The 21,266-nt window shown below is 33.8% G+C and overlaps 1 protein-coding gene across 2 annotated transcripts in view; it reads right to left on the bottom strand.

Annotated features, from left to right (window-relative positions):
- Positions 1-2,046: 2,046 nt before the first annotated feature.
- Positions 2,047-21,266, bottom strand: part of NADK2 (NAD kinase 2, mitochondrial) — a 45,364-nt gene continuing 26,144 nt past the window's right edge. Inside the window, exons 8-14 of one of the 2 annotated variants that reach the window (XM_007461841.1) lie at positions 16,601-16,679; positions 13,569-13,634; positions 12,123-12,218; positions 7,165-7,220; positions 6,997-7,050; positions 4,716-4,839; positions 2,208-2,515 (exon numbers count right to left, since the gene is read on the bottom strand). In XM_007461841.1, coding sequence (XP_007461903.1) covers positions 2,377-2,515; positions 4,716-4,839; positions 6,997-7,050; positions 7,165-7,220; positions 12,123-12,218; positions 13,569-13,634; positions 16,601-16,679 — 614 coding nt within the window. In that variant the 3' untranslated portion in view covers positions 2,208-2,376. Of the gene's footprint in view, positions 2,516-4,715; positions 4,840-6,996; positions 7,051-7,164; positions 7,221-12,122; positions 12,219-13,568; positions 13,635-16,600; positions 16,680-21,266 lie in introns of both variants that reach the window. The other variant, XM_007461842.1, reaches the window with a different exon arrangement.

Raw genomic sequence — 21,266 nt, forward strand, 5'->3', positions numbered from 1 at the left:
CCCGTGTCCCCTGCATTGGCAGGTGGACTCTCAACCACTGAGCCACCAGGGAAACCCCTTCATGGTTATTTTTAATGTTAACAAGAATAAACTACATTTGAAATAAAGAATTCCTCTTTCTAGTTCAGCAGTTCATGTAATATGATTTGATTTACTAGGGCCATGAATATAAATACATATGGAGCATCAAAAATATTAACTCAAAATTGTCTGATGAGTCTACATTTAGCAGGAAGCACTGTGTCACATTAGCAGTGAATGAAGTCAAAGCGCACAGAGTAATACATAGCAGTGGGGAAAAAACTCTTGAAACATAACATTTTGGGGAAATTTGGTTTTCAAATAATGACCCATAAGAGCTAAAGAAATGAACTAAAAAAGAAAAGATAACAATGGTTTAATTTTATTCACATGTAGTTGCCATGAAAAGGTTAACTCATTCATAAAAACATTTTTGCTATTCAAACATCCTTTGCCTCTCATCATCTCTTACAAATAAATCCCCACCACAGAGCAGAAATGTTAGAAGTTATATCACAAAGGAAGCACATTAAGTATTTTTAAAACCTTTAAAATATGGCTTATGAACAATTTTACATAGCAGGTTACCTATTAATATGTTACATATTAAACAGATCTCTGGTACCATTTTGGACAATTGGATTTCCTTGATATTAAAGATGGAGTTGGCATTTTTGTCAAAAAGGTATTTTAAACCTGTTAGGGAGTTTCTATAGTGTGGAATTTCACTTCTTTCTAAAGTGGCATCTTAAGTATATCATTTTTAAATCAAACAAGAAATTAGATCCATCTCTGGGAAAACACCAATTTTTATTGTATGCATCACGTAAACTCCTTGCTATTAGTGTCTACGCAGATACTCTTAACTAAGGAAAAAAAAACAGGTTCTTGTTCTGGATATACAACAAAACCTAGATTATCTTTGTATAGTAACATTTATATAAAAATTTTGACAAGAACATGATAAATGCTGCCAGAACTAAGAGCACTCGATTTGATTATAATACATCCTAGCTTTCACAGAATTTACTTCTGAGCTCACTAGACTCAAGTTCTATATGATAGAGTCTGTTTACTTTACCAATGTATATCTAGCACCTGACACAGTACACGGCACTGAGTGGGTATTCAATAAATATTTCAGTGATTGAAGAAAAGCTTTTAACAGCAAGTGAAAAAAAAAAAACAACTTTGAATAACTGGAATGAGAATACCAATTGTCTCATGATGCAGCAAGAGGTACTTTCTGTGATAATTCTAGGATTACTTATAAGTAGATCAGGAATTAGGTAAAGAAACTGTCATAATGGGAAAAAAAGAAAAGCCATAACATTTTATCCTCCAAAGCTAATGTGTAAAACTTGGAATATAAGTTAGGTGAAAACTACCATGATAATAAGTAAGGCAATTCCAAAACTAAAGTGTTTTGCATATTTATTAAATAATCCATTTTCTTTCTGACAATACTCCTACACTAGATGAAAATATTTTTTTTAAGGTTTTACCAAACTCCTAATAGAATATGTCTAATTAGTTCATCCTTTTAGTCTTTGAATCCATATTAGATAGTTGTAAATAAGGAAGAACTTTATTAGACACTCAAATCATTAAAAAAAAAATTACCTAAGACCTAAAATAGTTATTGGATAATTAATACATTTGAAACGGTGTCATGATTTTGTCCAGATATATTTCACCCAGCATTGTCAAAATTAACCTGACAGTCAATTAAATGAAAACATCTATAAATAATTTCAAAAATGATTGTTTGAATTTTTTAAATCAATAGTCATAACAATATCATTGTGTTCTGAAATTAGAAAACTCTTAGCATATAAAAAACACATTTACCTACTTCAGTTAGGTCAATGTCAGGATTTATCAAAATTCTCCATCACCAAATCTTTTAAAAAATCTTGAATTTTAGGTACTATAAAAAAATACTAATCAAATGAGATGTGTTTGGTCTGACCAATTCCACAAAATTAGGAAGAAAAGGAAGGAAAAAAAGCTTATACAGTTAAATTTCAAATCTTAAACATTTAATCTTTTATTGGAGCCTACCTCTCTAAATTTAAAGATATCAGCACTCTTGGAAACCAATTGTAAGCAATATAGAAATTTCACTGGTACGAATTCTAATCAATTTAGTCCATCCATTTTCTTACACAGTGAATATCTTTTCCATCAGAATCCAACAGAAGAATAATACAAATCTCACTTTCTTGATCACCTTTGAGCCCAAGGCCAACCAATCTCAACAATAACCAAAAAATGTAGCCTTATGACTGGCAGTCTGTTTCCACAGTAAAACTATTTTTTCCAGTAATCAAAATTGTCATCTGAGGAAATCCTTCACTGTTCTAGAAGGACAGTTCGAAGCTCATCTTCTTTATTGATCAACATTGAAGCAATTGCTCCATCATTAAACTCAAAGGAAGTTCCTCCATCTACAACCATGCAGGCATCCCAACAACGAGAACGAACACAAACCCTAAGCAGAAAGAAACATCTCATTAAATATTAACACTTTTCTTAATCCTAAATTACAGTTTCTTTTAAACACTTCATTTTCATCTAAATTGGCAGATAGATCATTTGGCCTTGATTTTAAAAATCAAGTTGCTCTTTGATATGAGAGAATTAGTGACTATGTGAATACATGGGTACATTATCAAAAAAATCTCAAAACTTAAATGTTCAGGAGAGCTCCATTCACCCAAACATTTATCAGTGAACAAGTTCAGATGGAATTCATAGGCTTTTGAATGTTGAGTTATTACCACTACAAGTATTTTAAGTAGTGAGCAAGAATGTAAATATTTTCATGTAAAATTTTTATTTACGTACAACATACAGAAAAGGCACAAATTATTAGGGTACAGCTCAATGAACACACTTGCGTAATCAACACCCAAATTAGGAAGTGAATGTTACCCATCTCCCCAGAAGCTCCCTCACTGCTCTTACTCCCATCTCCCAGTCTCTACCTCCAGCCCCTCCTTCCCAAGCATATCTGCTATCCTAATTTCAATTACCATAGTAGTAATAGTTTTGTCTATTCTTGAACTTTATATAAATGGAAGAACACAATAGGTATGCCCGTGTCTGGCTTCTTCTGCTCAATAGCATGTTTGTGAAATCATCCATGTTATTACCTGTAGCAGCCATGTGTTCATTTTCATTGCTGTCTGAAAACACTGGCATTGTACAAAAATACCCAAATTTAAGTATCTCTTCTACTATTCATGGACATTTGGGTTTTTACCTATTGGGAATAGTGCTACTATGAATATTCTTGAGCATGTCTTTTGGTGCACAAATTTCTGGTCAGTGTATACATTTCTGCTGGGTATATATCTTGGAGCAGAATTACTGGGTCACTGCATGCACTATATTCAGCTTTGGTAGGTAACTGCCAAACAAGTTTCCAAACTATTCCTAATGGTAGTACATAAAAGTCCCACTTGCTCCACCTTATCAACAACTGGTATTTTAGCTATTCTGGTGTGTGTGGTATCATATTATGTAGTTTTAATTTATATTTCTCAGATGAATAATAAGGTCAAGGATATTTTTCCATATACTTATCAGCCATTTGGATATTCTCTTTTGTGAAATGCATGTCCATGACTTTTGGCCATTTTTCTACTGGGTTGCCTGTCTTTTTCTTATTGACTTGTAGGAATTTTTAAAATATATTCTGGATATGAGTCCACTGCTAGACTATCTCACTTTGTGGCTTGCCTTTTTATTTTCTTAATGGTGTCTTGATTAACGGAAGTTCTTAACTCTAATGTAGTTCAATTTATCAAACTTGTTGCTAAGAAATATTTTCCAACCACCAAAGTCATAAAGCTATTCTCCTACTTATATGAGCAAACATTTAAATGAATCTTTACAGTTTCACCCAAACTGAGTATAGATTCGTTGATTAATCAAAATTAACTCTCAAATGATAAAGTGATTGTTAAGTATGACGAGTTTCCTTTTTTGTGTCTTTCCTGCAAAAATTCAGTTGTGTATTTTCAAAAAACTATATGCACACTATAAGCAGCAACTTGTAATTAAACTGTTCTTTGCTTGCCATGAGATAGATGACAGTTTTTCAGAATTATAGTAGGTTTTCTTGTTAGTTTGGGAAATTGGGCAACCTTTACAAAATAAGAAATTACAAACATGTCTGTATATCCTCTTCCCCTCAAAAAACAATCCAAGGCAAATTTAATAGATGTGGGGGGGGGGATTCACTTTTAGGGAAAAGCTGAAAGCAATGAATCCTACTCTAAAGTTATATTGCTGTACAGGTTAGACTTTGTATGACTGCATGTCCTGCTTTTATGCCACAGCATATGAAAAAAAAGTTGCTTTCCAGTCAGTTTCTTTTGAAGTGATAATTTGATCTTACTGTGTCTTACTAGAGTAAACAAACAAGCCCACATCACCCAATTAAATAACTATGTTCTCCTTTCTATTAACTTAAACTTTAGTTTCTCTAAAATGGAACCCTAAGTGTTAGACAAAATATTACTTTAGCCAGGTTAGCATGACACCTCTTTAGTTCTACAGGTTCTACTTTCCCTGCTAGATTAAGTTTGAAGGAGTGAATTTAATGAAATGAACACTTTTAAAGCCAACTGTGCTTTATAATTACAAGGGAGGAAAACAGCCACAAGACAACTTTGGAAGCTTACTTTGAGGTGAAACAACGCTGACGACTGCTTGAAAAAACTCTGTTTGCTATTGGTTCTCGAATACTGAAAAGTATTTTTGGTTCTTCTGGACTGTAGAGCAGAGATTCATTATATTCATTTGTTACTATAAAGGAAAGAAAAACAAATATTAGCACATTCAATAAAAGACAGTCACTTCTGAGAAGTGCAAAATGAAAATGGATGCCATCCCCAATTTACAAGCACAGTTCTATTCCAAAGGTCTGGTTGGCAGCAAGTTTCTTGGAACTCACAACACATTCCATTAAAAAAAGAAACCAACAAAAAAATGCTTATAAATGAGGAGTATGTTCCAAGATTAGCCCACAGAAGCCTACATCACCCACAATATAGCAGAAATAGGTACATTTGGCTGGGGTCGGGGGGTACCTATAAAGCTAGTAATCAAACAAAAAAAAGAGAAACTAGTTTGAGGCACTCGAAAATGGACCTTAAATTGCCATAATCTCTTGCTAATAAGTTCCTTTACAAAATACCACGCCAAAGAGTTCATAAGTATAAGTTAATAGTCTTGATATAAAATTCAGTCTCAAACAATGGCAGGCAATATGCTTTCTCTAATGAAACTGCTATTACTCAAGATATTTCTAGAAGTCTTTCGGATCTGCTTTCTCTCTAACCAAGAGGCACACAAGAGTCGGCATGCAGAGCACAAACTGGTTAAAAACAACTGTACAAAGAAACTGGGCTTGAAAGAACATTTAGTGGAGCACCACATTAAAAGACATTGCAAGATTATTAGATAATCTACCTTATATACAAAATTTCATTTGAATTAAATGAAGTGTCTGTAACAGTGACTGCACCATTGGCATTCACTATTGCTTCTGAAGATAGTCAAATCTTCAAAGGAATAATATTCATTCAGTAAAGCAGTATGTTTATTAAAAGAAAAATCAATCACTGTATTTTATATATACCCTTAATTTGTATACCTGATATAAATTTCAGTTGTTTTATACACGTTATGCTTTAAGTTAAATTATATAATGAAGAATCAATTACTATAAATGCCTAATTTTCCTTTCTTTGATGCAGATTTAACACTAATTCTAGCTCAAAGCCATGATTAAAATTATCTTTTAGGTCTCAAATTGAGAGAGGGAGAAAACAGTCTACTTTAGAGATTTGAAAGTAACCGCAGAGATTTAGTCCTGTTTACAAACTATATTTTAAGACAAACTATCTCCCCAACAAAGAAAGTCTTACGAGAATCCAAAATATATCAATAAAATGAACTCACACTGTTAATATACTCTATCATGTATTGCTAAATCATTTTAAAAGCGGCCAGTAAGAACATGTCTGTTCTGATAACTCTCAAACTCAAATGTTTATGGATGACAGTTGCAGCATAGGTAAACAGATGCAACTATAAACAAGTTTGGATTTTTTGTTGTTTTTTTAAAAATAATTTACCTTGAAATCTTAGGATACTCTTCAATTAAACAGAGACAGCACGATTTAGCTTTAGTTTGAGGTCCATACTTTTGAAAATGATCCTAGCAGATGAGTATACTTTAGTGTGTTAAAATTTCATATGCAAATCAAATGAATGTGGTTTTCAGTTTACGAATTTAAATATTAAAAAAAAAAAAAATTTAACAAATAAATTTGAAAAATTCCTATGCCCCAGCAATCTACGTCCACTCTCTCATTCCACAGTTGAGGAAGCAGAGGAGCAAAGAAACAGTCTTGCCCATCGTTTCACAGTGAGTGACTGGCTGGTCTGGGGTTGGAACCTAGTCTTCAAATTCGCTGATCAGTATCCTTCCTCCAACTGTGCTGGTTCTCTTAAAGGAACCCTGAAATAACTGGGCAGGGACATATAGGAGAAAGTTAAAGAGAACATTTTAGTGAATGTGAAGGTAAGCAATCAGAGTTCAGTGAATTCCTTCTCATTTAGAGGATATTAATGGCACACTGAGTTTAGGTGTGCATTTCCTAATTTCCAGATGTGTATTTTTCTACATTTTCCTATCCCCCAGGACACGTTTGCAGTCACACTGTTTTGACACAGAGGTTATATTTCCATGGTTGACAAAAATCATAATATAAAATTCCAGCTTTAAACTTTTTATTGTTTAAAATATATTTTAAGGGGTATTATATTAAGAGCATGTTTGAGTCAAAAAAGTACTACGCTTTGCTTAATTAGACAAGTACACTTCACAATAACATCCTCAAAATATGTACAGAACTTAACTGAAAGTGTTAGTAGTTATGATCATTGGTCACTGACCTTTCTCTACAAATTCTCTGTTCAATGGAAGACTTAAATTTCCTTGTCGTTTTGCTATTGAAAAAGGAAAAGGGGAAATATCTTGATTAAATAAAATATTTTATAATGTACTATACAGCTAACATACAATAAAATATATTTAGCATATAAGAGCTGTTTGGTACTCACCAATATTTAGAACATCTTCCACAGCCTGAGGTGCAACCCTGTTAATATTGAATGACCTAGAAAAAAACACCATATACATCTTTCCTTATTTTAGTTCTAAACACATATGAAAAATGAAAAAGGAATAATCTACTTAATGTACAGAGAACTCTTAGAAATTATCAGGAAAAAAAAAAAAATGACCAAAAGACAACAGCCACCTTATACAGCTTTAAAAAGTGGGCAAAGTTTATGGGCAAATAGTTCATGGGTCTATATCAAAAAAATGTTCAGTCTTACTCAGACTTGAGGAAATACAAATGAAAACAAGATTTTTCTCAGATTTTAAAGATTAAAAACTGACAATGTATTGACATGGGTATGGGAAAAGAAGTATTCTCATATACTAATGGAATTACAGAGATTGCAATTGGAGGGCAATTCTGCTCTATTAAGATTTAAAATGAACATATTCTTCAACCTAGTAGTTTATCCTAAAATATATTTCTACATATAATACACAAAGACAAATACAAGGATATTTACTGAAGCATTGTTTATAATAGCAAACCAACTGGGAAGCACATAATAGCAAAACCATAGGAAGCTGGGTAAATAAATTATATTATAGCCACTCAGTAGAATACTATGTAGATATTAAAAAGGCTAAAATACAACTATATGTACTGATAATGGAAAGATAACAATATGTTAAGTTAAAAAACCAAAAGCATTATACGGTATGTATGTGTGCATATATATATATAAAACTTACCTGTTTTACTTATATTAAAAAAATATATGCACATACAGAGTGGTTATAACTGGAGATTAGTACTAGAGATATGAAATGAAAGAGACTAACTTTTTGTTGTATACTCTGTATTATTTAACATATTTTAAAATGTGTATTTCTTCAAATTATAAAATAGTTTCTGAAGATGAGAAATCTTTTACTAGCAAGATGCCTTGCTTAACCACTTAAGAAGAAACGTTAACACAAACATGAATAACATTTTTTATAATTAATTAATTAATTAATTTTTGGCTGCATTGGGTCTTTGTTGCTGCGTGTGGGCTTTCTCTAGTTGCGGCGAGCTGGGCTACTCTTCACTGCGGTGCGCAGGCTTCTCATTGGGGTGGCTTGTCTTTGTTGAGAAGCACGGGCTCTACATGCACAGGCTTCAGTAGTTGTGGCACACAGGCTCAGTAGTCGTGGCACACAGGCTTAGTTACTCTGCATCATGTGGGATCTTCCCGGACTAGGGCTCGAACCCTTGTCCCCTGCACTGGCAGGCAGATTCTTAACCACTGCGCCACCAGGAAGTCCCTGAATAACTTTTAAAAGAAGCTCTGTGCTGGGGTCTAAAAAGATGGTTAAGGAAAGGTTTTTAGAAAAAAAACTCTTCCAGGTTATTTGGAATTCTCCTGCCTCTAACTCTTCTCACTCTTCTCAGTAGATAATCCACACGAACAGGCACAATGTTGCATAGTCACACAACTTCTAAAAAAATCTAAACTGCTAAAAATATCTAAAATCTGGCCCTTGTCTTTCCTATTTTTCACCACTATCTGTCCTTGAATTTCACATTCCAAACACCCCAGGCTCATTCTTGCCTCTGTACCTTTGTTCATACTCACTATGTGGTATAAAGCAAAATACTTTGAGTGTTCTGACTTATTGTTTACTATGAGGTTTACAAAACCTACCTCATTCGCATTACTGTCACACACTACAAGACATAATGGCACTTGGGGCACTACCTGGCTCACAGCAAGAACTCAACACTGAATGAAAATGTCAAATGCAAGGAATATGTATGAGTTATACTCTAATTCCTCTGAATATACCCGTTACTGAAAGATACTGTTTTGGAATTATATTTTAAATTAAAAGTCACATAAAAATAAGCTCTTTATTAGGGTGCCACTGAATTAAAATATGTTTAGGGCAAAAGATATTAATGATTTATATCTCCTTATTGTAGTTAAGACTTAGTTTAAGAGAACGGAAGTCTTGTAAGACATGCTCTAACAATCCTAGAACTATGACTTATTAGAGATACCACAAATCAACACAAACTAAGTTCTCTGAATTGGGGTTAAATTAAAACTAATTTCCTGTGGTTGTAATCTAAATCTCAGCCAATTCACTCTACCTTTAGGAGTGGTTTACATTCTATATCAAAGACAAACTATATGCCAAAGCAGGTGTTAGCTAGCACACAACTTTTTCCTTAGATCTACAACCTTCACCATTCTAAGAGTTCTGATTTGAAACTGGACATAACGTCTACTAAAGACAACCAAATTGAAAGACAAAGTCTCATATCTTCATCAGCTAGTAAAACTTTCTCTTAAGACCACCTCCTCACCCTTAATTAAGTCTGCTAGGGCAGAATGTATGGAGGAGGACTGGCAACAGTCTTAAGAACTCATGGAAACATAAATAATCCCGCTTTGTGGAACTTCTCCTAGTGTGTGCTAGAGATCACATCCCACACTGGGAAGAGGATGGAGATGAGAATGCAACAATGCAGAGACACTTGCTGTGCAACATAACCATTACATCCTATGTCTTGTGCAAGAATTTTTGGAAATGCAAAGATGGGATAGCTAATCCCTGAACTCTCTTCCCCCCCGACCCCGGACACATGATTAGGCTATATTTCCCACCCCCTCTTGCCACATAGCATGTAACTAAGCTCTAGCTAAGGGAACAAGTGTGGCTATCATTGGCAACACTTCTAAGCATGTCTCACAACCTCCCACAGGGAACTGTCCATGCTTTTCCTCCTTCTGTGGCTCATGAGGTCTACAGCTTATAGTTAAGTCCAGAATTTAAACCCTGCCTCCACCATTTATTAGCCACATGACTTTGGGCAAGTCAGCCAACTTCTGAGACTTTTTAAACTCTATTAATGAAAATAAAATCACTCAATTCCAGAGTATTTTTGAGAATTTAAATAAGACAATATACTTACTTGGGACAAAGAAAGTGCTCAAAGATGGTACTGCAGTAAGTTGAAATTATTAACATATAGAACATATAATTTTCCCTCAGTCCCTCTGGCCCCTAGGCTTCTCTTTTCTCCCCTACTTTCTGAAGAGAAAAAGGATCAAAGGATACATGGGAAATGCAATCGTAACAAAAGAAATGTCATCAGTTATGACACGGAGCAGAGTAGAACATGTTAGAAGCAAGCAAGCCACACAGGGCTGAGTAGAGAAGAAGAGGGACTGAGATAACCAAGGTGGCAGGGACAGGATGTAGTTAGAGGGACAGAGAGAGCTGCTTCTATACGAGAGCATGGGAGACAAAGCAGACTTTAATAAGCAACACAGAGAAGACTGAAATTCTAGTCTCAGCCATACTTATTTAAATGCAACATCAACACAGGACTCAACTATAAAGTGTGTGGTAGGGGAAATAAAACTCAATTTTAAAGCATCCGAACTTAAAGTCAGTTTGATAAGCACTGTTTTAGCTGTATTTGTGAGCATGTAGTCATTTATTCAAAAAGTATTTAAGTGACTTTGTATTAAGTACTGTGCTATACACACAAAAAATTAAGCAGCAAGAAAAAACACTAGTCACCATCCCATGTGCCTCAAGTTGCTCAAACTAACTGGGTATGAGCTTATCAGAAACTAATAACGTGCTAAGTGCTATAACAGTGCGATGAGGAAAAAGTGCTGGGTAAGGGCAAATAAAGGGATCAATTAATTAGGCTTATGAAAGGAACTAGGTCTTAAGTAAAGGTTTCCTACAGAAAATGACATTTGAAGATTGGAATTTTCAGCCAGTGGATGGAAAGGGGAGAATGTTCAGGCATTCAATGCAGGAAGAAGGTGCACTGAGCAAAAACAAAAAGCCCAGAGAGAACGTGGCTTGTGCTAAGAATTGCAAGTAGCTTGCAGTGTCTCCAGTGTGATGGGTTAGGGTCAGGCAGGAGTAGGCTGGCAAGGAGGTCATACTTAAAGGGCCTTATATGATAGTCTGAGCAAGGTGAACATAGGAGTCAATGAAAGTTTTAAAGCACAGAAGGAAATAGGGAGATATACCTGTATTTTAGAAATATTACTCTGTGGTAGTAGTATGAATGACAGCCTGAAGAATAAAGGGTGAGACCCAAAGAATATTCACTGAAAAGATGGGGCCCTATACCAAAGAAATAGCAATAGAAACTGAAAAAGGGGGCTAGAGCTTCTGAATTATATCTGACAGGATTTAGAGACTGGTAAATGCATAGGGGAGAAAAGGGAGACTCAAAGATAAGAGCAAGGTTTTAAAGAATAATGTGTTTTCCTGAGAATATAAAGTCGAGGTTAAGGGTGATACTATTAAGCAAGACAGGGAACACGGGGAGAACAACTGAAGACAATAAATTCAGTTTTAAACGTGTTGAATTTGAAATGCTATTAAAATCCTATGTAGTAGGTAAGTTTACAATATGAGTTTATACTCAAGAGAGAAGACAGCTACAGGTAAAGGTCTGGGAGGCATGTGCATGTGTGTACTAAGAAGTAGAAGAGACTTCCCAGAGAGAGGTCACAGGGTAAACAAGTTGCAGGATGTCCCAGGTTATCTCCAGTTAGGCCTTGAATGAACAAACCTCCAGCATATTTTTTGGTACTGTACTTTGTTTTCATTTCTTTACTATCACTTAAAATATTCATTTTTAAAAATATATAGTCCCTAAAAACATTTCTCATTTTCTTTTTTCTCTTTACAAACCTAGTATGGGAAGCTAAAGAATGACCAGATCCAGGCTGCGCTATAATCTAAGAAGTCAAAGCCAGACTCCTGGACCCAATCAATGAGTGTAGCATAAACTGAGCCAACCGATAAAATATATACCAGGCTAGCTACCTCTTGCGTATTAGAGGCCTTAGATACACCAATATGAGATAGCAACTAAATTATATTACTTAAAGTATTTCACAAAAGTTGATAAGCAACATCTCAAGTTACTCACCAGGCCTTTGATCCTGTTCCAGTACACAAATTGAGCCCTGAACTCTTCTGTTTTTCCCATGGACCATCATCAACTGAAATCTCGTAGTAGGAAGCCCTGTGAATTGAGAATATAAAAGTGGATTGGCTGAACTTATGTCTCATGGTAAATAAGATAAACATAGTCCTTCAGCGCTGATGAAATCTAAGTAGGCCAGCTTGACTCAGACATACCTGACTTAGTCGGCACACACATCATGATGCTAATTTCAATACTAATTAAGTGAAAAAAAATTTTAAATATCTGCATGTCTGCCTCCCTCTCTGATCTATATGCGCCTGCTTTCTATCAATACTTTAACATTTTAAACAGGAGCTTCTTGTAAATTTTTACCTAGCATTGCTGCTACTGCTTTTATGGAAACATACAGAACCTTATTTCAGAATTCGAAAAGAAAATACCATTCCTAGGAGAGTTTCATTCTTGGTAGCTAGTCCTTGTTACATCTAAGTCTGCATCTAATCCTTCAAGTTACCAATAGTTTCTGCTAAACTCTTGTTTCTTAAGTTACATACTAATGTGCCTTTTGAATTGATAGTAAGCTAGCAGAGATAATGAAGTTCTAAAGAAAAATCTCAACCAGTCCTAGATCACTGGATGAAACTAGGGAACAAGAACTGTAATTTTTTAAAAGATTTATATTTCTTAGAGTATTTAATAAATACGGAATCAACTGAGTCTTCTCCCACCAGCAATAATGACACTATTCTTTAACTGCATGAATGTATAAATGATTTGCAACTATTCAAAAGCTTTTGAAACACGTAAAAGCTTATTTTGTGAACTGTATCTTAAAATAATGATGTCACTGGTCAACAATGGGTTACTTTTCTCCAGCAAATAAAAAAGTTAAAATAAACCCTTAACAAAATACAGCTTTTCAAAATAATAACAATTATTAGACATGCCTGCAAATACTAACATTCAATGGATAATTTATCTCTTATTCTAACCCTTTCATTTTCTCCTACCAAGCTCTTGGTTTGTGAACATTTTACATGATATAACTCCATGTCATTTTTTCTCTAAAGTCAGCATTCTCTACAAAAATAAAAGATAGCAAGCCTAATATTCACGTTTAATCTATTTCATAGCTTTGTTATATCTTCCTAGAAAATTAGGAATTTTAGGTACATTAGGAGCCTATTATACACAGACAAGCCATCTGAATCCATAGGAATGGCTGCTATTATGCCAGAATCACATAGAACCAGAGATTATAGGTAAGAGGGGATAGAAGAGAAGCAGAGGTGAAGAGAAAGGAAAGTATAGTCAGGTGAGAGACGTTGAGCCCAAAACAATGAACAAATTTAGTGTCATTCCCACATGCAGGTTTATCAAGATTAGTCAACTCAGAGAATTTTGGCTTCAGGGAGATTATTTTTTTAAGGCAGCAATAAAACTCACAGTCCCTTTAGAGTGGGTATACTTCTTCTTAAATTGTCCACTGCTACAGCCCAAGAATAAGACATTCTAGGTTAGAACAAATAGGAGAAAAGAAAAAAAGTTGGGCTTTTAAAATGTTCTTAAGTCTAAGAACATTATAAATGAGGCAGGAATAATATTGCTGCACTTCGTATTTTCCAAGCAAAGCACTTCAGTTTTCAGGAAGACCACAATTCTATTGTATACACTAAAGAAGAGCACAGGCTTACCCTGCCTCTGTTATTTATTAATTGTGTGATTTGGGGCAATTTACTTCAATTCTCTGAGTCACAGACTTCCCTATAAAATGGAGATAATGGTAACATTTGGCAGGACTCAATATTTATTCATTCCATAAACATTATTAAGTGCCTAATATGTTTTAACAAGCACTGTGTGGGTACTGGGGATTTAATGGCAAACATAATAGACACGATCTTCTTGACGTTTATATTCTAGTAGGTAGGTCAGAAATTTTAAAGTAAATAATAATTACCAACTATTTAGAGTGCTGTTTTCTGCTTTAAGCAGTAAACAAGATGCTGTATAAGAAATAATACCAGATGACCTTAGATAGCACTGCCAGTAGGAAGGCGTGTACAGGCAGGGGCAGTCCAAAAATTGGCAATACTTCACAGGTTTTCATGACAACTCAATACAGGATCTGGAATCAGAAATTCTGGGTTTACATGATGGTTCTGATGCTAATTAACTACATATATGACCTTGGGCAAGTTATTTGAATTCTCCAAAGCTCAATTTTTCACTGATCAATACAACTACTTTTCTCACAGAGCTGCTATGAGCATACATGTGACAACTCACACAACATGCACAGTGCCTGACACATAGCAGGCATCCAATAAGTGTTCATTTCCTTTCTTCCTAAGGGTCTATGTCATAGAATCTTTAAAAATAAGTTCTAACATTTCCAGTAGTTAAATCTTTTTCAGTAGCATCAGAAGCCAACCCATTGCTGCCCTTATCTTAGTAAAGATATCAGGTGAGGCATCTAAGATCACAAAAAGAACAAGCATCAGACATCAGGGGTAAACCAACCAAATCACGACCACCACAAAAAATAAAAGCATTTAGTCTAAAACCTCCTAATGGGACTTCACTGAATTTCCAAAAAATCTATCAATTGACCCCAATTTTCCTCCTTTTATAAGTTATTTTTTAGTAAGTACAAATCATAAAGCAACACTAGTAGAAGCTCTCAGAAGTTATGACCTTTAAAATATACAAACAGAATAATGTAAGCCATTAAATGGCTTCCCTAGAATTAAGCATAAACTCACAAAACATCTTTACCTTTGTCATCTATTTATTTTAATGCAGACCTCCTCCAATCTCATTTTGAAGTTGTTGTTCTCTTCTGCCTCTTTAGCAAAAATGACTAGATTATATCACTAATTAGAGTTACATTCTCTTCCTTCTCTCTTATGACATAAATGTATCCATTACTCATTTCCATGTTGTTTCAAACTTGATATGCTATATACAAAGTTTTTCTGTTGCTGCATAAGTCTTACTATATTAAATACATCTTTACATTTTACCATATTTTAAAGTTAAGTAATATATTTTTATTTGATTTCTTTGAAGAATACATTTTACTTTTAATAATTTTTAAATTATGTATTTTACTACCTTTATGTGAGATACCACTATCTTTACCTTATTCATCTTTATATTCCTAGTGGGTGCACAATGTATTTTATTGCATACATTTAAAATTATATTAATAAAATAATTACAACTCAAAAAGATCATTCAAATCATTCTGTTGAATCAAGGCTTTCTTCTCTTCAGTACTACCTACCTCAGTTTAGGTATTGGCTAAAATGTGGCTTTTTTAAGACAAATTTTTCTCATCATAATTAAACTTCCTATAAAAGGATATGACTTATAATAAAGAGAATTTCAGAATATATGAAACTCTCGGTAAACTAGGGAATCAATGATGTGACCTTAAAAGGGTCACATGGTTCTGGAAGCAGGAAACTAGGATATAGATTCATCTCTATCTTCCACCCCTAATTCACTTACATCAACAAAAATGAGAAGGAAAGTTCTAACATGCTACCAAGAGTTAAATTAACTTTATATTATGGCAGTCACTTTATAACTGGTAACTGGTGTCACACAAAAAAATTTTTGCAAAAGAATTCTACTGACAATTTAAGCCTAAATTATATTCAACACTCACAAAATAGATTTTATCAGTAATAAAATACTATATTTTTATATTCCTAGTAAAAAACTTCACTAACCTTAATTTTTGGTAATAATGGTTACAAATCTTAAGCTGTCAATACACTTGCTTTATGATGTTGCACTAAGAAGGATCAATATTATCTATGTAGTATACTTGCCAAAAATGTTCATTCTGAATCTTATCATGCAGAGAAGAAAAAAAAAATCATACAGATCTAAATAAGGGAATATTCTACAAACCAACTGGCTTAGACCATTCAAAAATGTTAAAATCATAGATGACAAAACAGGGGTGGGGCTAAGAACTGTTCTTGATTAAATCTAAAGGGCCATGATAGCCAAATGTGTTCTCCTTACCTGCATCCTGGACCAAAACAAGCAAACAAATAAATCAGCATTAAAAAACATTAAGACAGTCAGTAGGACAATTTTAATATGGACTGTCTATAAGATCAATGTTTTTTATCAACTGCAAATATATACCTATATATCATTCTCTTAAACATTTATAAAGCACCTATATGATAGATTAAAGGCTCTGAGAAATACTGCAGTAAAGAAATCTGAATAACTTTGTTTAACCTAGGGTTTCACAAACGTTTTTAGTAATAACACCTTCTTTCCTCTTAACATGTATTAACATGTACAAAGGTTTGGAAATATTTCATTAAATAATTCATTTCTCTTACTTATACAGTATTAATCATTCACAAATCTTAGGTTGTAGAAATAAATAGCTTAAAAATTACTAAAATATTAAAATTTCAAACTCAAGATCACAGGTTTAAAAGTACCTGGATGACAGACTCTCCCCAATGAAGACTTCATTTAGTGCTCTCACTGGCAAGAGCTGGGGTCCAGAAGCCTCAAACCCTGAAGGTAATGAAAAAAAATCCAAGACAGCTCCTTAAATTTTAGAAATTTTACCATATAAATTTTATAAAATATTAATATATTCATATTTGTCTTAGTAGTGTCTATACCTTAACATTATTAACATATAAATTAAATCATATTTAAAGTATTCATAATACAGACCCACAAAATCATCTAAACATTATGAAGCAATGAAGCCCCTGTCTCTCCAAAATAAACCTTAGGTCTTCTTGAAACAATTTTTCAAGAGTGATAAAATATATTTATCCATAGCATAAGATTCATGTGGTCACACTTGACTCAGTTTTACTCTGGAAGCTTCAGAAGTAGAAATGATCAAGTACTTCCAAAGAAGAGCCATTCTGGATTTAAGCAGCAAATTACATGAATGGCTCATATAGTAAACCAAATCAGTTATGTTAAAAATCAGATTATTTTTTCAAATAGAAAACCTCAGGAGTGATTTTTAGCAATGGCAGCACTGGAGGAACAGAGCCACATCTCTTCTTATGACTCCTAAGAAAATGTCATCTATTTTTTACTCTATAAGGTTGTATGCACAGCTTAAGTAATCTTCCTTGATGATTACTTAAACATCACTCCATCATGCAAAATCCTCCAAAGAATTCCCACTGCTTTCTGGATCAAACTTGTGATTTTTCACCTTCAAATGGTCTCTCTTACTTTTTATTTACCAGTCTCCAAATGGAAATGCCAGGCCCTTCCTCTCAATGTCACCAATAGCAGATTCGCTGCACCCAAGTATCTCCTGGTGGGCAAGCACTATGGAACAAGTTCCCTTTTCTGTCTCCTCCACATCTTTTTCCTTAGTCAAAGCTTAAAAGTCCACCTCAGCTGTGGCAGCAGCTAGCCTCTAAGATGGTCTCCAGTGATTCCTGCCTCCGGGTATTCACATTCTTGTACAACTCTCCCTCTCACATCACACCAGGATTAGTCTATGTGACCAATGTATGGCAGAAGTGATGGTACGTCACTTCTGAGATTTGGTTAAAAAAGACACCCTGGCTTCTACCTTGGTCACTCTCTCTCTCAGATCACTTGTTCTGGGGGAAGATATTTCATAAGCAGTCCAATGGAGAAGCCAACATAGTGAGGAACTGAAGCTAACAGCCATGTGATGAGTTGTGACGCATATCTTCCAGTACAGTCTTGTCTTCAGATACTGCTGTCCCGGCCAACAGCTTGACTGTCACCTCCTGAGAGACCCTAAACTCAAACTAACAAGCTAAGCCACTCTTGGATTCTTGACCTTCACAATCTCTGTGAAATCATAAATATTTTGTTTTAAGATGCTCAATTCTGGGGTAATTTGTTACATTTTAAGATTCTATGTTTCGGGGTAATGTGTATAGATATCTAATACACATTAGACACTTAATACACTAATAAAACCTTCCACCACTGTCACCAACACAGCCACCAATCTATTATTCTCCTCTGACTTGTAGCCTATTTATGTTTATTGAATATTAATTACATGTATCTCATATCTTTTGGATTATAACTGCCTAAAGTGGCCCAACTATTCTTTCCATTGTAAGCTGTTGTTACAATACCAAGGAACCTTTTAAAACTTATTTGACTAAATTATGTAATGGGTTAACATTATCAGCTAAACCTCATTAATATAGTAGAAAGAATGTGACACAAAAAGGTATATAGAAAATTTGCTGTGTTTAATCAAATTTGATTGTACTTCAGACTGCAAAACCTAACTCTTGAAACTCTTAATTTGGTACTAGATGTATTCACATTTTCACATTTGACAAGTTTTACCGATGTAAAAAGTTAAAATTTATTGTTTAAATTATTTTTCTTTGCATAGGGTAAATCACTAATGGAATGTTTTACATCTCCCCACAGATTTTCTGCAAATGCTCAACTAACAGTAAGTACTCACTAAATATTACTAATAAATCTGAAATCTCACCATCAAACTGTAACCATATATTTTTATTTTATATGGTCTTGACTTTTTAACCTCTAGACCCATTTTTCCTCATCCTAATTTTCCTTTCTGTATTGCACTTTTATTATGTCTGCTTGCTGAATTTCACTTGAAATCTTTTATCAAAGAAGGAAGAGAAAACGTAAAATTGCTTCGAGTCTCATTAATCATCTTAATTCTGCTTATATTTTCTTTCATGCTAATTGACTACCAAACATTATCTGATCATGAACTGTTCATTTACAACTTGCTTCAACAGGACATGATAAGATGGACTCAATACCAATTAACAATTTTCTATCCAAGAGAATGTATTACAAAATTAATTATTAATTTGTATTTTTAAGTATAGAATTGTTAAACTAGTGACAGAGACTGCAACCCTGTGCAATTCCCTCACACTGTCAGACTGTTAGACTATGCTTCCAGGTCTACTCACATTGGGTATACCTATGGGACTAGCAATAGCCAACAGAATATGAGCAAAAGTAGTGAAAAGGCCTGGCTCCTAAAACTTCCCTAAGGATCCTCCATGCTCTTACTGTCTTCTTTTCCCCACAAGCTACAGAGGACCCAACAGAAGACTCAGAGGCCTTAGAAGACGGTAGGAGCCATTGTTCAGAGGTTGCCTGAACACCCCTTGGACAGTGAGCTGAGCTCTAAATAAACCTTCAGTATGTTAAGCCACTGAGATTATGGGATTGTTTATCAAATCAATTCACTTATCCAAATTAATACAACCAGGCTTTCAAATAAGAAAGTTACTAGTTTATGTGATTAAAAGTTTTTAAAAAATAACTAATAAATCAACCCTACCTTCCCTTGAAGGTATAAAGGTAATAAAAATGAATTCTTCTTCATTAACTTGTATACAAATATAACCTAGTTAAGGACAGATAACACTAGATAGAAAATTTTATTTGCTTAAAAGTTAAATCATACCTTTTGCAAGCTGAAGTTTAAAAAAAAAAACTAGGATTGTTTTTCTCTGTAATCTTTTGTTCTAAATTGGAAAGCGATCAGGGATCAAACATGGTGGTATATTTATAATCTCAAACCTACTCCTATATTCAAAAATCCCAAATGGCAGCTTCCTAGAAAATGTTCCCTGCCAACTTGAAGAGAATTTAAATAGCAAATATGAGATATCCTTGAAATCCTTCTAAATTTTTCTCAGAAAATAAAGCTCTTTTATCAAAAACAAAAACCCCAAAAAACCCTCTAACAAGCCCACTAAAATAGTGCCTAGACATTGTAAATGTTATATAATTGCTAATAAAAATATTAATAATTAATATAAGTAAAGTAATTTCCAGGGTTATTATTGAGAAATCTGAAACTACTGTGATTCCAGATTCTTTATATATCAAAAAACCTGTTCCAACCACAATCACCACCAATACCACCATCACTTCCTTTCTGGAAGCTTGCAAGAGGTTTGCTTTATCCCTAGTATTCTGACATACCTTGGTGTGGGACCTCTTACCACTGACTATATTAAGTACTTTGTGGGTCCTTACATTCAAAAACTGGTGCCTAAGTTTTGAGAAATTTTCTTATATATATATTTTTTATTTCGAACATTTTCTGTTCTTTTTATAGAACTAACACTAATGAGATAGGAACATCCTGAATATTACTAAGTTTATGTGTAATTCTGTTTCATTTAGCTTATAAACTAAAAACAGTGAATCTGAGATAGGAATCTGAGCAATGAATCTTTAAATACCAAGCTACATCTTTCCTATAATGCTGTTGGTGAAAAAAACCAAATCCTGAACATCTTTTGGAGACAACAATAACTTCTTTTGGTGAGGTATAAAGTAAAATTTCTAACTAAGATTTTAATATCTTAAAAAAAAAATTTAATCTTAATATTTACTGCAATCTTTCAAAAATGATAAAAAGAAATCATATGCTAGATGTCTAGATTTTTAAAAAATAATTACTTAAAAACTTTCTAAAAATTAAATTATTTTTTTTTTCCCGGGGAAGAAGAAGCATCTTTAAAACATGGCATTAACTCAGTTTAGGAACATGTTAACCTATAAAGCTATAAATCACCATGAAAAACTCTGAAAAAAAATAAACATAAGTAAACATCAAGATACCATGACAAGACAGAAACAAAGACAGAAAGCAGATACGTAAAGATAGCTTTTGCTGATAAGTTTAGCCAAGAAATGAAATGCAGAAGGAAAAAATATCCTTTTATACAGTCCACAGACATTTAGGATATCTCTTGGGATCTTCTTGCATCATAAAAGTCTTACAGTTACTGGAAAAAGTGGGAAAATATTGCTAAATTATAATCCACAAATTAGCTCAAAACTGAGCATTCATCTTAACACAACAAAAAACCTGCATATCACCTTATGCTAATATTCTCTTAGCATCTTACACAAGTATTTGAAATGCAAATCTTAAAACTGGGATGTGGAAAATTTCCTAACAGAAAGATTCTAATCAATAACTAGAACCATGGTAAATATAATTAAATATAAGTATATAAATGTGTAATTATTATGAAATCTTTCACAGATTAGTTCATTTTCTTTCTACCACTTTCTTTTTCCTTTCTGACATTTCAAAGATTAAGGCCAAGAATCTTTCCC

The sequence above is a fragment of the Lipotes vexillifer genome, unplaced genomic scaffold, assembly GCF_000442215.2.
Source record: "Lipotes vexillifer unplaced genomic scaffold, Lipotes_vexillifer_v1.1 scaffold715, whole genome shotgun sequence".
NCBI classification, from domain to species: domain Eukaryota; kingdom Metazoa; phylum Chordata; class Mammalia; order Artiodactyla; family Lipotidae; genus Lipotes; species Lipotes vexillifer.